The sequence below is a fragment of the Hemitrygon akajei genome, chromosome 3, assembly GCF_048418815.1.
Source record: "Hemitrygon akajei chromosome 3, sHemAka1.3, whole genome shotgun sequence".
Taxonomy (NCBI): domain Eukaryota; kingdom Metazoa; phylum Chordata; class Chondrichthyes; order Myliobatiformes; family Dasyatidae; genus Hemitrygon; species Hemitrygon akajei.
In genome coordinates, this window is record NC_133126.1 from 195,174,526 (window position 1) to 195,195,063 (window position 20,538).

Genomic DNA, 20,538 nt, shown 5'->3' on the forward strand with positions numbered 1-20,538 from the left:
CTCTGCCTTTAATACCATCATTCCAAATAAACTGATTCCTAAGCTCCGGAACCTGGGTCTCAGCACTCAGATCTGTAGCTCGATCTTCAACTTCCTCACAGACAGGACCCAGGCTGTAAATATAGGGGACAAGCTCTCCTCTACACTCACTCTGAGCACTGGTGCCCCATAAGGTACTCATCCCCCTGCTGCACTCATTGTACACCCATGATTGTGTAGCCAAGTTTCCATCGAACTCAATAAATAAGTCTGCTGATGACAGCACAGTTGTAGGCCGTATCTCGAGTAATGATGAGTTTGAGTACAGAGAGGAATTTAAGAAACTGGTGGCATGGTGCGAAGACAATAACCTATCTCTCAACGTCAGCAAGACGAAGGAGTTGGTTGTTGACTTCAGAAGGAGTAGCGCCCCATCTACATCGGTGGTGCGCAGGTGGAACAGGTCAAAAGCTTTAGGTTCCTCGGGGTCAATATCACAAATGACCTGATTTGATCTAACCAAGCAGAGTCCACTGCCAAGAAGGCCCACCAGCGCCTTTACTTCCTGAGAAAGCTGAAGAAATTTGGCCTGTTCGCTAAACCCACACTAATTTTTATAGATGCACCGTAGAAAGCATTCTTCTAGGGTGCATCACAACTTGGTGTGGAAGTTGTCCTGTCCAAGACCGGAAGAAGCTGCAGAGGATTGTGAACACAGCCCAGCACATCACACAACCCAATTTTCCATCCTTGGACTCACTTTACACCGCACGTTGTCGGAGCAGTACTGCCAGGATAATCAAGGACACGACACACGCAGCCAACACACTTTTTGTCCCTCTTCCCTCCGGGAGAAGGTTCAGGATCTTGAAGACTCGTACGGCCAGATTCGGGAACAGCATCTTTCCAACTCTGATAAGACTGCTGAACGGATCCAGACCCGGATCTGGGCCGTACCTTCCAAATATCCGGACTTGTCCCTCAGTGTTTTTGCACTACCTTACTCTCCCTGTTCTATTTTCTGTTTATGATTTATAATTTAAATTTGTATTATATTTACTATCGATTTGTACTCCAGGGAGCACAAAGCAAAGAATCAAATATCGCTGTGATGATTGTACGCTCTAGTATCAATTGTTTGGCGACAATAAAGTAAAAGAAAGAAGAAATTACCTAGTTTTAGAACTGTATAGAATTTCAACATAATATCCTATCTTCTGTACTCAATATTTTGATATATGAAAGCAAAAGCACCAAAAGATTTTCTAAGACTCCACCTGCCCTTAATGCTCTTTCAATGATTTATGGACGCATTTTAGATCTGTTGGTTCCATGGCATTCCCCAGTGCCAACCGTTCACTGTGTAAGACCTACACTGGTTAGTCAATCGGACGTGCAAAACCTCGTATTTGTCTGTATTAAATTCGATCTGCCGTTTTCGAACCCGTTTTCCAGTTGATCTAGATTCCTCTGCATGCCATTGCAACCTTCTCTGTCGTCCTCTGCACCCCAGTCTTGGTGTCATCCGCAAATTTGGTGACCCTGTTAACCACATTATCATCCATGTTATTCATATAGATGGCAAACAAAAACGGACGCAGCAGCGATAACTGTGTTACTCTATTAGTCAAAGTTCATTTGTCATTGGTGCACGCATGGACTTCTGGCTGTTCACCCACCCACTTAAGAATTCTAAGTACTCGATTCGGTATTTCTCGGAATCTGGAACCCGGGAGGCAACATACCATCCGGGAATCTCATTCTTATCCACAAAACCCACTTTCTGATTCCCTAATTATATAACCCCCGATCACCACAGCTCGCTTCTTCACACCCCTTTCCCTTCCGAGTTATAGTGCCACCCCCTTTGCTAGAGACCTCACGGCTGTAATTCTTCTGCTATGTCATCCCCGGCAACAGTATCCGAAGGTGAAGGGGATATAACTACTTCCCCAGATATCCTGTTTCTAGTATCCACTTAGAACATGATAAGAGCACACAAAAAATAGTAGGAGTAGGGCATTAGGCCTGTGGAACCTGCTCCATCATTCAATAAGATCATGGTTGATCTGGCCATGGACTCATCGCCCCCTACCTGCGTTTTCCCAGTAATCCTCAATAACCCTACTATGCAAAAATCTATACAACTTTATCATAAATATATTTCCTGAAGTAGTTTCTACATATACTGCCCCGAATCTTAAGACTATGTCCTCTAGTTTTAGTCTCACCTATCACTGGAAATAGCTTTCTGGCCTCTATTTTATTTGATTCTTTCATGATTTAATATGTTTCAAAAGACTTCCTTTTATTCTTCTGAATTTCAGCGAGTACAGTCCCCGACGACCCCACCTCTCCTCTAACCCCCTCACTTCTGGAATCAACCCAGTGAACATCCTGTTCATCGCCTCCAAAGCCAGTAAGGAGAGCAGAACTGCAGGTGCGGCCTCTCCAGCACCTGCTCTTAAATTCAATCCCTCTAGCAATGAAGACCAACACTCCATTTGCCTTCTTGATAGCCTGCTGCACCTGCAAAGTAACCTCTCGAATCACGCCATTCATCTCGTTCCAAGTGCAACTCCAAAACGCAGAGTGTTAGAAGTTGAATCTGGATAACTCCCTCATAGCTGCAGTAATTGGGGATACTGGAGGTTTCGATTCCGTCCTATATCGTGCAAGAGGAACATTGAGTTGTCTTGCTTCTCATCCTTACTGTTCCAATTGAGCAAATATATACCTTTTAATATAACCAATATCCTACACAGCCGTCTGTGGCAACGAATTCCGCAAATACACCATAATTTGTCTCAAGAAATTCCTCCTTAAAAATTTTAGAAAGGGACTTCCTTCTATACTGACTCCATCCTCACTGACCCTAGGCTGCACCACTGTAGGAAATTTCCTCTGAACCTCCACTCTATCTAGACCTTTCAATATTCCATAGGATTCTCTGAGATCTCCACTCATCACTGTTTCCTCTAAGCTGTGTGGGTACGCTGCCTTACTGTAACTGAAATGTTCCCGCACATATAATCATTGTGACAGCACAGCTATTCATTCTAATTATTCAGAGTATGAAAATTATAAATAAAACATTGCACAGCTTCCATGCCGTGAAGAAACGTTCCGCTCAGACAATGATTCATGCATGCAGTTGTAAAACAAAAATGGAGCGAACATTGTTCATCATTCTTCTAAACATCAGCGAGTTCAGGTCCAGAGCCATCAAACGCTCTTCAGAGATGAACCGTTTCATTCCTGGGATCACTTTGTGGACCTCTTTTTGACTCTCTTTAATGCCAGCACACCTTTGAAAGTAAAAATAAACTTTTTAACAGAGACACGCGAGCCAACATATTTTACACCATGACTTGCAATGTTAACACGTACAAACAAGCTGGATGAGCTCAGCAGGTCGGGCAGCATCCGTTGAAATGAGCAGTCAACTGACAGTTTGTACGTGTTGATTTGACCACAGCATCTGCAGTGTACTTTGTGGTGATTTGGAATGTGTCTGGAAACGGCTGCCAATGTAATGGCGTTGAAGAGATTTCTCAATATACAAATAAATATGCAGGGAATGGAGGGATATGAACGATATGTAGGCGGAAGAGACTTAGTTTAATTTCGCATTACGTTCGGTGCAGACATTGTGTTCAGTCTGTTCCTGTCCTGACTGTGTTCCATGTTGTATGTTAATGAATCAATAAAAAACGCTATAAATACAGGAGAATCTGCAGATGCTGGAATCCAGAGCATCACGCAAAACACTGGAGGAGCTCAACAGGTTTGACAGCATATGTGGAAATGAATAATATTATCTAGCTGAAAGGAAAGTGGGAGGAAGCCGGGATAAGAATTTTGTAGTGGGAAAGGGAAGCGATTACAAACTAGTAGATGATAGTTGAAACTTGATGGGTGGAAGAGGGGCGGGAAACGATAAGCTGGGAGCTGATAGGTGGGAGCAGTATACAAGAATGGACCATGGGAGAAAGAGGGAGATGACAGGCAGGAGAGCAGAGCAGAAGCAAGAGGGCAACCAGACCCTATACTCCATAACTGGATAATATGGGAGAAGAGTGAAGGGAGACATTTCTGGAAGCTCTTCTGTCCTGCCAGCTTGAACTAGATGTGGCTGACCAAATAAATGCTGTACTTAACCTTTAGGATCGTGGTCAGCGGAGAGGCGCAGATGAGGGAAGCCTTAAAATACCCAGTACCGACGTAAAGCCATTTAGTCTATCATTCTTCGAGCCTGTCTTAAGTAACAGACCAACATTAGCTATCCTCTAATCTTGGCACGCTAGACATGTCTAAGAATGTTATAAATGTTTCTTCTAGGACCTAACCCCTGCAGGTTTTGCACTAGCCTCCCGCCACATCTGAGGGAACATCTTTTCATGGCGTGGTGATTTATGGATCCTAATATACCTGTAAACAACAAGCACCATTTACTGCTCTATATTCCGCATTCCTTCCATGACCTCTCTATTGTTCTTCCTCAGTTCTATACTCTGTGCCCATCTCTAATTTATTTTGCTTCAATGCTTTCTGATATTTAAGTGGTAGTGCAAGTATCTCATGCTAACATTTTCAAAAATAGATTCCAATGTATCTCTCAGGTGGATTCTCTCTAGTCCAGTGACATCGGTTGTTAAACATTTTGCTGTCCTTTTGCTCTTAATAAATCTGCAGACCCCCCCTGGGATTTTGTTTCACTTTGTCTGCTCGAGCAACTCCATGCCTGCTTTGGTCCTCCTGATTTCCTTCTTAGTGCATTTCCTATGCTCCTCAAGTCCCCTTTTTATGGTGCTCTTTATATTGCTATGCGTCTTCCTCTTAACCAAGGCCTCAATGTCTCTCTAAAGTCAAAATTCCCTAAACCTGTTTTACTTGCTTTTTATTATGACAGTAAAACAGAACATCTGTACTCTCTACATTTCTCTTTTGAAAGCCCCCAAATTACCAACTCATCTTTGCTAGAAAAAAAACCCCATCCCAATCCACTCTTGTCAAATTCTTTCTGATGTCAACAGTGCTGACTTTTTTTCAGTCACGAATCTCAAACTGAAGGAAACAGCTATCGTTCCAGAATTATTTTGCAAACACTGCAATTATAATTAATGTAAGAGCTCCCCTACACACAGTTCTATCACCTAACCTGACTCGTTCTCTAATAGGAGATACAATATCGCTCATTCCAGTTGAGACCTCCATATATTAATTAAGGAATCAAGCCCATTAACATGGTAATTCTCTTCTTATTCCTCCGTTACATCCATATATTCTCAGGATAGAAACCCTTCAATTTGACGTTTCTGAGTACCGAAGTGGCACATCTATGACTAGCAATGCCAACCCCTCTTTAAACCCTCCCACTCTATCGACAATAGAATACTGCAACGAAGTTTCACGAATGGCTACAATGTCATAGTTGGATGCATTAATCCACACTCTATGCTAATTCGCTATACTTACACTGCTCCTAGAATTGAAATAGACGGAGCACAATATTTTATTCCTATCATACTAAGCTTTTCGATTCCTGTCTTTGTATGTCAGCTTAACATCGACTTTCCCCACAATTTCCCGACGATGGCCATTGTCATAGCGGCCATTGTCGGAGTGGACTGAGACAGAATGGGTCGCCTTTGGCTCAATCAGGCTTCCGCGAGAACAGGCAGAGGCGAGGTTTGAACGGGGCACAACTACTCAAGCGCGTGGAAGTCGGCCTCTGAGATCAGCGGGGGAATTTAAAAGGTGAGCATAGGCTGAGTACGAGCTGAGGTAAAGCAGGGTAAGCACCTTTAAATAATCTAATTAGATTAGGAGTAGGTAATGGAGGTAGTAGTTAAGTCAGTTGAGTGCTCCGTTTGCAGTATGTGGGGTGTCAGGGCGAGCACTGTTGTCACTGATGACTGCACCTGAAAAAAGTGCATCCAGCTGCAGCTCCTGACAAAGTGTTAGGGAACTGGAGCTGGAGCTGGAGCTGGATGAACTTCGGATCATTCGGGAGGCAGAGACAGAAATAGACAGGAGTTTCAGGGAGATAGTCACCCCTAATAGTCAGGAGACAGGTAGTTGGGTGACTGTCAGGAGAGGGAAGGGGAATAGACAGGAAGAGCAGAGCCCCCCCCTTGTAGGCGTTCCCATCAACAATAAGTATACCGTTTTGGATACTGTTGGTGGGGACGACCTACCAGGGACAAGTTGCAGTTGTTGCGTCTCTGGCACCGAGACTGAACCCTCAGCTTAAAAAGAAAGGAGGGAAAAGAGGAGAGCAGTATTGATAGTGGATTCGATAGTTAGGGGGACAGATAGGAGATTCTGTGGAAGAGATCGAGAATCCCGGATGGTTTGTTGCCTCCCTGGTGCCAGGGTCCGCAATATCTCGGATCGAGTTCTCAGTATTCTTAAGACGGAGGGTGAGCAGCTGGATGTCGTTGTCCATGTAGGGACCAATAACGTGGGTAGGAAGAGTGAGAAGGTCTTGAAAGGTGAGTTTAGGGAGCTAGGTGCCAAGTTAAAGGACAAGACCTCCAGGATAGCAATCTCAGGATTCCTACTAGTGCCACGTGCAGTTGGGTTTAGAAATAGTAAGATAGTGCAGATCAATACGTTGCTGAAGACATGGTGCAGGAGGGAGGGCTTTAGATTTATGGATAATTGAGCAGTTTTCCAGGGAATGTGGGAACTGTTCCGGCGGGACTGTTTACATATGAACTGGAGGGGGACAAATATTCTTGCAGATAGGTTTGCTAGATAGGCTCCAGTGGATTTAAACTAGATATTGGGGGGGGGGGGGGGGGGAGGGGAACCAGAGTGTAGGAACAGATGTATGGGAGAAGGAAGAAAAAGAAGACAGTAAAGTTCGTTGTACTGTTGGAGATAAACAGAGAGGAAGAGGTGGAGAATTTCTTAAATGCATTTATTTTAATGCTAGGAGAATTGTAAGAAAGTTGGATGAACTTGGAGCATGGATAGATACCTGGAAATATGATGTTGTAGCTAATAGTGAAACACGGTTGCAGCTGTGGTGTGATTTGCAACTAAATGTTCCTGGATTTCGTTGTTTCAGGTGTAATAGAATCGGAGGGACAAAAGGGGGAGGTGTTGCGTTGCTTGCCAGAGAAAATTTTACGGCGGTGATCCGGCAGGATAGATTAGAGGGCTCGTCCATGGAGGCTATTGGGTGGAATTGAGGAATGGGAAAGGTGTAGTAACAGTTATAGGGCTGTATTATAGACCACCTAATGGGTAGCGAGAATTGGAGGAGCAAATTTGCAAGGAGAGAGCAGATATTTGTAGGAAGCACAGGATTGTTATTGTGGGAGATTTTAATTTTCCACACATAGACTGGGAAGCCCATATTGTAAAAGGGATGGATAGTTTGGAGTTTGTAAAATCTGTGCAGGATAGTCTTTTGCAGCAATACATAGAAGTACCAACTAGAGAAGGGGAAGTGCTGGATCTTCTGTTAGGGAATGAAATAGGTCAGGTGACGGAGGTATGTGTTGGGGAGCACTTCGGGTCCAGTGATTACAATGCCATTAGTTTCAATATATTTATGGAGAAGGATAGGACTGGACCCAGGGTTGAGATTTTTGATTGAAGAAAGGCTAACTTTGAGGAAATGCGAAAGGATTTAGAAGGAGTGGATTGGGACAATTTGTTTTATGGGAAGGATGTAATAGAGAAATGTCGGTCATTTAAAGGTGATATTTTAAGGGTACAGAAACTTTATGTTCCTGTTAGGTTGAAAGGAAAGGTTAAAAGTTTGAGAGAGCCATGGTTTTCAAGGGATATTGGAAACTTGGTTAGGAAAAAGAGATATGTCTACAATAAATATAGGCAGCATAGAGTAAATGAGCTGCTCGAGGAATATAAAGAATGTAAGAAGAATCTTAAGAAAGAAATTAGAAAAGCTAAAAGAAGATACGAGGTTGCTTTGGCAAGTCAGGTGATCATAAATCCAAAGGATTTCTACAGTTATATTAATAGCAAGTGGATAGTGAGGGATAAAATTGGTCCCTTAGAGAATCAGAGTGAACGGCTATGTGTGGAGGTAAAAGAGATGGGGGAGATTTTGAACAATTTCCTTTCTTCGGTGTTCACTAAGGAGAAGGATATTGAATTTTGTAAGCTAAAGGAAACAAGTAGGGAAGTTATGGAAACTATGACGATTAAAGAGGAGGAAGTACTGGTGCTTTTAAGGAATATAAAAGTGGATAAATCTCCGGTTCCTGGCAGGATATTCCCTGGGATTTTGTGGGAGGTTAGTGTAGAAATCGCAGGGGCTCTGACAGAAATATTTCAAATGTCATTAGAAACAGGGATTGTGTCGTACGATTGGCATATTGCTCATGTGGTTTCATTGTTTAAAAAGGGTTTAAGAGTAAACCTAGCAATTATAGGCCTGTCGGTTTGACGTCAGTGGTGGGTAAATTAATGGAAAGTATTATTAGAGATGCTATATATAATTATCCGGAAAGACAGGGTCTGATTTGGAACAGTCAACCTGGATTTGTGCGAGGAAGGTCATGTTTGACAAATCTTATTGAATTTTTTGAAGAGGTTACGAGGAAAATTGACGAGGGTAAAGCAGTGGATGTTGTCTATATGGACTTCAGTAAGGCCTTTGAAAAGGTTCTGCACGGAAGGTTCGATAGGAAGGTTGAATCGTTAAGTATTAATATTGAAGTTGTAAAATGGATTCAAAAGTGGCTGGATGGGAGATGCCAGAGAGTAGTGGTGGATATCTGCTTGTCAGGTTGGAGGCCGGTGACTAGTGGTGTGCCTCAGGGATCTGTACTGGGTACAATGTTGTTTGTCATATATATTAATGATCTGGATGATGGGGTGGTAATTTGGATTAGTAAGTATGCAGATGATATTAAGGTAGGTGGCGTTGTGGATAATGAAGTAGGTTTTCAAAGTTTGCAGAGAGATTTAGGCCAGTTAGAAGAGTGATCTGAACGATGGCAGATGGAGTTTAATGCTGATGTATGAGGTGCTACATTTTGGTAGGAATAATCCAAATAGGACATACATGGTAAATGGTAGGGCATTGAAGAATGCAGTAGAAAAGAGTGATCTAGGAATGATGGTGCATAGTTTCCTGAAGGTGGAATCTCATGTGGATAGGGTGTTGAAGAACGCCCCTGGTATGCTGGCCTTTATAAATCAGAGCATTGAGTATAGGAGTTGGGATGTAAAGTTAAAATTGTACAAGGCATTGGTAAGGCCGAATTTGGAGTATTGTGTACAGTTCTGGTCACCAAATTATCGGAAAGATGTTAGCAAAATAGAGAGAATACAGAGAAGATTTACTAGAATGTTTCCTGGGTTTCAGCACCTAAGTTGCAGGGAAAGATTGAACAAGTTAGGTCTTTATTCTTCGAAGCGCAGAAGGTTGAGGGGGGACTTGATAGAGGTATTTAAAATTATGAGGGGGGTAGATAGAGTTGACGTGGATAGGCTTTTTCCATTGAGAGTAGGGGGAGATTCAAACAAGAGGACATGAGTTGAAAGTTAGGTGCATAAGTTTAAGGGTAACACGAGGGGGAATTTCTTTACTCAGAGAGTGGTTGCTGTGTGGAACGAGCTTCCAGTAGAAGTGGTAGAGGCAGGTTCGGCATTGTCATTTAAAGTAAAATTGGATAGGTATATGGAGAGGAAAGGAATGGAGGTTTATGGCTGAGTACAGGTCGGTGGGACAAGGTGAGAGTAAGTGATCGGCACGGACTAGAAGGGCCGAGATGGCCTGTTTCCGTGCTGTAATTGTTATATGGTTAATTACTCCACTATCTGTTCCCATCCCCTGCAGTTATCATTTAACCCTACTAGTTTTATTAGAAAACCATCCTGAAGTAAAAATGAATCCCACCAGTTCAGGTGCAAACCACCTGTAAAGATACATATGTCCGTGGAAAGAAACCCAATAGCCCACGATTCTGCATCCCACCCTCTTGTTACATACCCTTAGGCACCTCATTATCTTTCTTTTTCTGGTCTCACTAGCACGTGATCTTTACAAAACCATCTGCAGGATTCAGAACATTTTTTTCTCTTTAAGTAGACTAATTTGGTCTGTTATGTACTGTGCAAATATCTCATGCTATCAAATTCAACAATAGATTATAATATATCTCTTAGCTAGATTCCTCTGTAGTTTTCCCGGTCACGTCGTTTATTAAACAACTGGGTTACTTAGCCGACCTTTGTTTTCACCAAGATATATCACGGACAAGGACTTAAACGAAAATCAGAACAAAGCAAAAAAAAATCATCTTCTCCATACGTCGAAGTCTCTCCGCGGACAGTAGGCTAAGCAGGCAACTCACTGGACTGGACTCTATGTGCACAGCTTGGCCTCTCTACTGAGCCACTTTGTACGTTCCTCTGCATCAGCACCATTGACAGGTGTCTCTTGCAGGTCTGGAATGGTCAGAGCGTGCACACATTCTGCACATATGATCATGCTGACCACTGCGAGGACATCCATTTGCTTGTGAACCACTCATCTAACATTCCTCTCATCTTGTGTTACACCTGGCTCAAAACCCATGACCCTGATTTCACCTGGTCATCCTGTTTTGCTGCCACGAGCGGCTGTGGTGGCAAAGTCACTGGGTGTATTTAAGGCAGAGATAGATAGATTATTGATTAGCCAGGGCATCAAAGGGTAAGGGGTGAAATCAGGGGAGTCGGAATGACTGGAAGAATTGGATCAGCCCTTGATTGAATGGAGGAGAGGACTCAATGGGGAGAATGGCCTACCTCTGCTTCCATCTTATGGTATTATGGTCTTATGGAGTTGGAGACTGTCAAAATCGGGGGTTATAACAAAAGATAAAATGGCTGGAATTGCTTAGCACTTTAATATAACGGTCATTTTTAGGTGCGTCGAAAATCAATCTTACAAGAGTAGTGAAAACCGTGAAAAGAAAAAAATAAAACAATGTTTACGAAATTATATGTAACAGAAAACAAAATATTAGCCCCGTACTTATTCTTGCCTAATGTGAACTCCTGACAGCCCCTACCTCTCTCATACCGAGAGGGAAGAACTAATTTTTTAGGCTCATGGGCATACCATCATTAATTACCAGCGGTTTATTTAAGACTACACATATTAGAATATGATGCACCCTACAATGTAGTTATAATCACTTTACAAAATAAATAGATGATTCTGCATTACATGCAGCATACAAATGACATATGCAGAACATGCCGGGGAAGACAATAAAGTGCTTATACTCACCACAAAGACGACTGAATACCAATGCAATTTTTATTGATGAGTGAATGGCCGTGTGTAAGGAAAGCGGTTGCCGTGCTCCCCGTCAACTTACCACTCTCTCTCCTGCGGCGACAGAGGAGAGAGACAATGCTCAACAGTCGACACAGGTGGTCTGTCGTAACATTTTATTTACCTGCTTTATGGTGGACATGGAATCTGAAGGCTTGGAGCCCTAGGTACCACTTCGTCGCTCTGGAATGACGGTCCTTCATTGTCTGTCTCCATGTCAACGCTCTGTGATCTGTGTAAAGGTCAAATTACCTGCCAGGTAAATAGCACCGGAGGCTGTCAACGGCCGACCTAATGGCCAGACACTCCCTTTCAAAGATGGAATGCCTAATTTCCGTTGGAAAGAGATTTTGGCTCAGGGAAAGGACATGTCGCTATCCTCCAGTTTCTTCTTCTGCTACAAATGCTATAGTGCCTGTTCCTAACGCACCCGCCTGGCCAACGAGCCGTTTGTAAGAGTTTTGGTTCAGAAGAACAGGTGAAGAACAAATGTGGGTAAAAGGCCTTGAATTGCGTTTTCACACCTGATTGTTTACGTCACAGGGTTGCTTATCATTTTTCCAGTAAGATTAGCTGGAGGTGCGGACAGAGTGGCGAATTGGCATGTGTACATGCCATACCACTTGACCAGACCCAGGAAGAAATATACATTTTGAATTATTTTTCTTCTCAAACATCCACTAAAACAGAGAAGTACCCCAAAGAATGAATAACAATTAAACGTGAGAACCCCAAAGTCCTCTCTCTCACCTCCCCCAGTCGCACGTAAGCGGCAGCGAACAGCAATCCACCCCCCAGCAAAAAAACGCACCCGCGACAGAGCACAAGCATGAGCTAGGCGATAGCAAAGACACACACTTTGCAGTTACCCCAAACACTATCGTATTTCATCTGATATTGGACAAATCACATCTCTCCCTAATAAGGAAGAGGGAGATGTCCCCCATTTTCACAGCGAGCGGGAGATAGAACAACAACCCTCTGGTTTATGATGTTAAAGAGTCCGTTTCTTCATTTTTTTCAGTAGCTCTGTGCCCGAACATCGCAAGGAGTTCGGGTCTTCGGGCCCACAGCGAAAGACCTGCCGGCCTCCTCGACGACACGTAAGTCTCTTGCCGTGACACCGACCCTCGATCCGCCCGTCTCCAGATCCTCGATATCTTAGGCTTTCGAATTCGAGCCGGCCTCTCAGGCCACTTCAGCGTGTTCCTAATCTGCGGAACTCAAAAACAACTTAAGTTTTTATTTGCACAATTTTTCTTCTTTTGCAAATTGATAGTGTGTCGGTATTTGTTCATGTGTAGGTTTTCATAAGTTCTATTGTACTGATTCTAGTGCGTGCAGAACAGTAATCTGGAGGTGGTATATAGGTAATATATAAGTAGCTTGATAATAAATTTTACTTTGACATTGACCTTTGAGGTTGAAACTGCACAATGAATCTTTTGAGTTGTTTGAATCAATGTTGTTAAAGCACTATTGTTGTGAGGCTAAGTTCTTGTTATGTGTTATTTTTTGCTCCATTTAATTATCATCACGGACGGCATTTGCCTTCCAGCTTAAATGATCACTTGGCAACTCTCACATACGATGTATCTCAGTGCCACAAAACAGCTGTATTCACTAGCGATGTTCGTTTTTTTCCTGGCAGGTGCAGTTTCCCTTTGAGAATATCCTCTTCCGTATTTAAAGTCGGATTCGTGTTTGGAATCGGCATTAGTACACCAGAAGACCAGAGTGAATTGTCGCCATCTTCATGACTGCAATGTTTCACTTTGTTTTGGGAGTACTCGTGGGGTCGGCTCTTGCACTGGGTTCAGATGCGTTAAACTGTAGGCTTCGGGAAAGAATCCAACTTGCCAACGTTTCTAAGGATGGTGACGTTGTACTTGGGGGGATGTTTACTGTGCACTTAAACAGTTTCCAGCAGATAAATATATTCACCAAAAGAACAGAAGAAACGATATGTAGAAGGTTAGTTAATTACATGACCGGTTGTGGCTTTGATTAACCGGACTGTATTATTCTTTGCTGAAGAAACTTACCATGAAATTTTACAGAGAAGTTTTATTCTTTGTTCACTGATCTCCGAGGTAAATGCACATGGGGAAATCCGCACCAAGCGTCTTACTTTGTGAGCTATCGGCGGAGATAAGAAAATATCAGTCCTTTAATGTTAGTGTTGTTACCAATCTATTCAGTGGCCACATTATTACGTACAATCCGGAACGATTAAAATGGACACTGAGTGCTTGTTCGAGGTCTTCTGCTGCCGTGGCCCAGGTTTCAGGTTTTAAGTGTTGTGAGTTCATAGATACGCCTCTGCACAGCACTGTCGTAACGATTGGTTATCTGAGTTACTCTTGCCTTCCTGTCAACTTGTACAAGTCTGGCCATTCTCCTCTATGTTCTCTCATCAGCAACGTGCTTTTGCCCACAGGGCTGCCGCGCACAGGATATTTTTTTTGTTCATCGCACAATTCACTGTAAACTATCCAGTGTTTTTTGCATGAAATGGGAGATTACACTGTCAAAGTCGCTTAGTTGACATTTTTCCCCATTTTGATATTTGGCTCGAACAACAACTAAACCACTTGACAATGTCTGCATTCTTTTATGCGTTGAATCGCTGCCAGGTGATAGGCATTATCGAGCAGCTGTGCAGGTGTACCTAATTACTTAGCCAGTAATTATAGATTCAGATGTTTTGGCGAATGCGTTATTGAACGAGGTGTTCACATGACGAAACCTGAATATTGTCAATTAAGTCAAAAATAAAGGGCACCATTATCTGCAGATGTAACAGTGTATCAATAATAATTTAGCAATTCAAAATATCTAAATAAATGAAGTCTTCAAGGGATAGACTTACTATTCTGACATTTACCTAACCTCAAATGAACACCGACAGGTTCACTGATACGTTAACTTCTGTTGTATCAAACGTCGGAGACTCAGACGGTAACTTCGCTCTATCTCAGATTCAGATGAAACAAAAAATAAGTGTGTGAGCGGGTGGGATAAAGGCACAATTACCCTCTGAACTACTGTATTGACAACGGGTGGTGCTAGGTCTAACAATCCGAATAAAAGGAGCAAAATAAAACCTCTTGTTTGCCATCCCGATTCATTATGACTGGCGTGCTGGCATTTAAATGCAATAGTTAATCAGGGGCCTGGCTCGTTTGGCATTATTAAAACACGGCATGGAAATCTTTCCAGAAATGATCTACAACACATATAGTGGGTTTTAATTAATCTGTTTTATTTATTGATAGACGAGAGTTTAAAACCTTTATTGAAAGGAACAGATCACTCTGGTTCCATGTTGATATATAGTAAACCAATTCCAGTTCCAAATCCAACCTGTGGTGATTTTCAGTTTTGATTTAAGGGGATTCCGCTTGTTACAGACCATGATTTTTACAATTGAGGAAATAAACAGAGACGAGAGTCTTCTTCCGAACATCACACTGGGTTACAGGATTCACGATGACTGCGGTTCCCCCGAGATTGCGACAAAGATTGCTCTGGCTCTGGTGAATGGGCAGGAGGAAACATACGTCGATAAAGTGTGTGACGGGCCTCTCAGCATCTCCGGGATCGTTGGTGGCGCTGAGTCCTCGGTGTCCATCGCCGTTGCAAGGACAACTGGCTCTTTCAGAATACCACTGGTAAGATTTGGTTTAAACTTACAGTGGTCACTGTGACGTAAACGGAACTAACTTGTTTTTAATTAACAGTACCAGTGAATTAGGTTTATCACTGATACCTTCTAGTGTTTGAACGTTCTTCCTCCAATTTATTGTCAAGTATTTCGCAGTCACACCCGCACATTAAACAACACCCTAACATTCTGATTGAATACAGGTCAGCTACTTTTCTACGTGCGTGTGTCTCAGCGATAAGAACGAATATCCAACGTTTCAGCGAACTATTCCAAGTGACGAGCATCAGTCCAAGGCACTTGTGCATCTCATTCAGAAGTTTGGATGGACTTGGATTGGAACCGTTAGCAGCAACAATGACTATGGCAACTCAGGAATGAGAGCTTTTGTCGAAGCTGCTGAAGAATTTGGGCTTTGCATTGCCTTCTCTGAATCATTTCACAGAACAGACTCTACGGAGAAGATAACCAGGATTGTACAAGTGATGAAGGAGGCGACCACAAAGGTCGTGGTGGCTTTTGCCGGACCTGGCGAAATGCGTATTTTATTTGCAGAGGTTCTACGGCAAAACCTCAGCGGCGTGCAGTGGGTGGGCAGTGAGGCGTGGATTACAGCAGACTTCGTCGTTGTGGATAGTGGTCGGCGCTTCCTTACCGGGGCAATCGGAACTGCTGTGCGTGCGCAGGAAATTCCAGGGGTGCAGGACTTCCTGCTCACAATCCATCCTTCCCGATTTCCCGGTAATCCGTTATTGATGGAGTTCTGGGAGACCACCTTCGGGTGTACCCTTAGTTTCGATAACGGGACAAATGAAGTTGGTTCAATTGGCCGGCTCCCACAGTGTAGTGGAAATGAGAGTCTTCTTCAAATCAGCAATGCCTATACCGACTTGACCATGGACGGGAACTCTTACATTGTATATAAAGCAGTCTACTCGTTTGCTCATGCGCTTCACGATATGCTTTCATGTGAAAGTGGCAAAGGGCCATTCCCGAACAAAACTTGTGCACGTCTTTCAACTTTTAAACCGTGGCAGATATGGACTTTATAATGTGGGCATCTTTCAATGTAGCTATTGCAATTTTGATATTCAGACCAGGGTATTACCTGTACAGTAAATGGCAGAGCCTGCCGGTCGGAAAGTTATTCCTTAATATAAAATTAACATTTAGCTGATAGTGGTGCGCAAGTAGACAGTGAGCATGAGTAACAGGGAAGGTTTGGATCTGCATACCTTTTAGTGTTGGAAAATGAAGAGTGAATTCATCGAGCTCTACGAAATCATGAGAGGTATAGACAAAGTGGGCTGCATTAGTATTTTCCCAAGGTGTACGGAACACAAAATTAGATGGCACAGATACAGCTAAGCAGGGAGAGATCTGAAAAGAGACGGGAAGAGGAAATTTCTTTACAAAGAAGTTAGCGATATCTGGAATATGCTGCCAGAAGAAGTGGTCCAGCTAGGTGTAAATGTGAGACATTTGGATAGTTACATTGAGGGAAACGTCATAGGCAAATATAGCAATAAAATCTTGAAGACAAAATCTCTTCTTATATGCAGGGACCATAACGCAATCTTTTGAATTCTATTTTTAGCTCCTCCATTACATGAAGTCAATTTACTTCACAACAAAAGTTGGAGAGAAGGTGCATTTTGATGAGAAAGGCAATCCAACAGCGGCTTATGACATTGTAAACTGGAAAATTAATGCAAATGGTAGCCTTGAAGTTCAGACAGTTGGATATTACAACGGATCAGGTCGCCCGGGTAAAGAACTTATGCTGAATCTACATCAGATTGTCTGGAGCGGTGGTAAGCGTCAGGTATGGTTGTCTATTGAAAGTGGCCAAATTTGACAACAGCTAAATCGTAATTATCTATGTTATAGTACTAAGATATTATAACCAACAGCGCCTGTAAAACACATACATACAAACATATACGCATACATGCATAGATGCATACTTGCATGCATAATATTATGGTACTAAACATAAGGAAGGGACCCGGAGTCCAATGAAACCCAGTCAACACGTTGATTCTGTGGATTAATTCTCGAGACTAAGTTCCGGAGTAGAGAAATCATAATGACATTAACCAGATTTAGTAATATTTTAAAGCAAGCATAAGCTTTATAAGAAGCTTGCAGAAAATATCTAGTCACAAGATAGATGTCATAATATCAAAACTAAGCTTTGCTAAAGAAATCAAGGCTTTCCAGTGCAGATGTTATTCTGACCATTACGTCCGTGTTGCCCTACAGTTGGCGATCTGAGAACGTCTGGTTGTGGGCAGTCACGGTATTTCCACACTTTATGATGACATCGAATGAATTAATCATTCAAACGCAGGGAGATAGCGGAAACCTTGACAGGGAAGATTAGGATGCAGTACATAGACAAAATGCTGTCAAAATTTGCTATACCTAGTTCCTCTTACTTTAAAAGTCTCAGCTCAAATTTGCACAGGTTTATATTTGTCGAGTTATTTTATGAATACTGAAGTAACCCTGAACAGTTAAAGTGTTGACATAAAATTCAATGAACATGGAAAAATCTGGAAAATTTCCACAGGGTTTGCATTTGATGTGGGAAATGTAAGGCCATGCCCAACAACACACTGCCTGCGACCCAGTAGTACTGTATCGGCTTTCGTGCATTGGATTAAAGCGGATGCACTAACACCTCTCCACCCACCACACCAGTCAATACCCCGTGAACACTGCTAATAACATACTGAAGAAACATAACATGGAGGTTTGAGGTACTGGAGTTCTTAACAATGGGCAGATGGCATTTCTTATTTTTACAACATTGAACACAGAGCAATAAAACACTGTAAGGGTCTTTCTTCTCACGACGTTGTGCGAAAATCTTAGCGTTAACCACAATGAATCTACGCCTTGACTTCAAAACAGCCTATAACTTTTCAATCTTGTTTCATCAATGTGCCTATCAAAGATCCTTTTAATTTTCCCCAATGTATCAGTAGTTGTCATAAATCACGGCAGTGCTTTCCAGTCATTTACCAGTCTCTGTGTGAAAATACTATTTCTGATTACCTCTCCAGTAAACTGTCCCCCATTTATCTCAAACGAATGGTCTGCTGTAAAGGATATTGCTTCCCTCAGATTAGGCGTTGGATGTCCATTCTGTCTATGCCTCTTATAATCTGAGATAGGCCTATTAAGTCGCCTCTCATTCTGCTCCAAAGAGTAAAGTTTTAGCGTAGTCAACTGTTCCTCGTAAGGCATATTTTCTGATCTAGATTGCGTCAAGTAAATCTCGTTTCATACCTGCTTTGAAACTTCCACTTGATATCCATAATTAGGAGACCGGACATGAACACAATGCTCCAAATATGATTTAATCAGAATTTTACAGAAATGCAAAATTACCTCGCCGCTCTTGAAATTAAAAAGAGAAACAAAAGTGAAAGTTAAATAAGCCATATTTTGATGTGGATAGCTGTGAAAGTTGCAACATTTATAGTTCATCCCCAATTGCCCGAGAACAGAATGGTGTGAGTAACGATTCCATGGGAAGACATGTCGGCAACAATGGACTTGCGTATCAACCTTTCGAAATGTGTGAAAAGACCGAATGGGCAGCTTTACTTTTTGGTCACATTTGTTCATGGCGGTTTTACCTTTTTACCCAAAAGTTAAATTCACTATGTATTATGAAACGTTATTATTACGCATTATGCATTATGTGAAACGTTTATTTCACATCACTGGCTTGTTATTACAACATTGTAACCGCAGGAACAATATCGTACACAATATCACAAACATTTGTTACAGCTGTGTAGAATTCTGAAGTGTGTAAGTAAAAGGGAATATGCATTAAACTTTCCAAAGGTTGAATGATTAACAACAGAAAGGCACAGATAAGGTAATGAGGAAAATAATTAATTATGCTCTTCCTCTGTATTGAACGTGGAAGAGCAGAATACAATCAGTTCATCGTCTTTGAAACGACCTTCGATATGTATCCAACAGCAACTCTGAAAGGAACATTAGATGCAGTGTTTGTGGGAACTGGTAATCAGGGTAAGTTCCAAGTACCGTGTATCTGTAAAAGTAACAGAGTCATAGACAAATTCCACACATTGGGCAGCAGTGTGTACATTCCACATGCAAATAACAAGATATTGTTGGTGTCTTCCTTCAAGATTCCCCGGGCAGTCTGTTCTGAAAGTTGTTCCCTTGGAACAAGAAAGATAGCCAGGAAAGGACAACCAATTTGTTGCTTTGACTGCAAGTCCTGTGCGGATGGAGAAATCAGTAACGCTACAGGTGAGCGGAAACACATGTTGAATGTATAATTTACCCTAAGAGATTCCTGAAGCGTCCCCTCAACAATGACATGGTCGGATTTGATTTTCTCAGACTCAGCAGACTGCATCAAGTGTCCTCCCCTCTACTGGTCCAACGATCGGAGAGATCAATGCATAGCGAAGAATATAGAGTATCTGGGCTTTACCGAAATCCTAGGCTTCGTGTTGGTATTACTCGCTGTGGCTGGAGTGTGCATGTCTGGACTGACAGCGGGTCTCTTCTTTAGACATCGAGACACACCTCTGGTTAAAGCTAACAACTCTGAGCTGAGCTTCCTCCTTCTATTTGCGTTAAGCTGCTGTTTTTTATGCTCGGTCACATTCATTGGCGAACCGTCACACTGGTCCTGTATTTTACGCCGCATGGCGTTCGGTGTCTCGTTTGTCATGTGTATCTCTTGTGTTCTGGTCAAAACCATTCTGGTGCTGACGGCATTTAAGGCAACACATCCCAGCAGTAACAGGATAAAATGGTTTGGTCAAAGACAGCAGAGGATAAGTGTCTTCCTCCTGGCGTCCGTGCAGGTTTTAATATGTGTGCTTTGGCTGCTCGTTGAACCGCCTTTCCCCGTGATCAACACTAAATTTTACAGGGAGACGATAATTTTAGAATGTGATACAGGCTCTTCTGCAGCTTTCTACTCGGCGTCGGGTTATATCGCCCTGTTATCGTGCATTTGCTTTGTCTTGGCCTTTCTCGCACGGACGCTGCCAGATAACTTTAACGAGGCAAAATGTATAACGTTCAGCATGCTCATCTTTTGTGCGGTTTGGGTCACTTTTATTCCGGCCTCTGTGAGTTCTCCTGGGAAATACACGGTGGCGGTTGAAGTGTTTGCAATCCTGGCCTCCAGTTTTGGATTGCTGCTCTGTATTTTTGCACCGAAGTGTTTTATTATTGTAATCACTCCGGAGAGAAACACCAAGAAGCACATTATGGGTAAAGTGGATGAGAGGAAATTTTAAATGATGCGGACCCATATGTACTGGCCTTTTGCACCATAAATTCAAAGAGCAATACGGCACCGATACAGACCCTTTGGCCATGGCAGTCCATACACATCATACTCAGCTAACCTCAAATGCCTGCGTTCGGACCAAATCCCCACATACTGCGCCACTCCATGTACCTCTGCAAGTGTTTTTAAATTATACCATTGCACATGCTTATTCACTTCTTCTGTCATCTTGTTAGATATACTCCCCACATTCTCTGTGAAGAAGTTGCCTCTCAG

The 20,538-nt window shown here is 42.5% G+C and overlaps 1 protein-coding gene across 1 annotated transcript; it reads left to right on the forward strand.

Annotated features, from left to right (window-relative positions):
- Positions 1-1,634: 1,634 nt before the first annotated feature.
- LOC140724626 (extracellular calcium-sensing receptor-like) lies at positions 1,635-20,269 on the forward strand. Its single transcript, XM_073039050.1, has 8 exons — positions 1,635-1,687; positions 2,307-2,419; positions 12,318-12,396; positions 14,676-14,967; positions 15,164-15,998; positions 16,559-16,785; positions 19,139-19,262; positions 19,356-20,269. Exons 1-8 carry the CDS (start codon positions 1,635-1,637, stop codon positions 20,267-20,269), a joined length of 2,637 nt encoding a protein of 878 aa, XP_072895151.1.
- The last annotated feature ends 269 nt before the right edge of the window (positions 20,270-20,538 follow it).

Bases quoted from the DNA above. Each gene is read 5' to 3' on its own strand.
- LOC140724626 (XM_073039050.1), top strand. From the start codon at position 1,635: ATGGACTTCTGGCTGTTCACCCACCCACTTAAGAATTCTAAGTACTCG. The intron at 1,688-2,306 runs GTATTTCTCGGA...TCTGAATTTCAG, and splicing joins AATTCTAAGTACTCGATTCG to CGAGTACAGTCCCCGACGAC. The intron at 14,968-15,163 runs GTAAGATTTGGT...GATTGAATACAG, and splicing joins GCTCTTTCAGAATACCACTG to GTCAGCTACTTTTCTACGTG.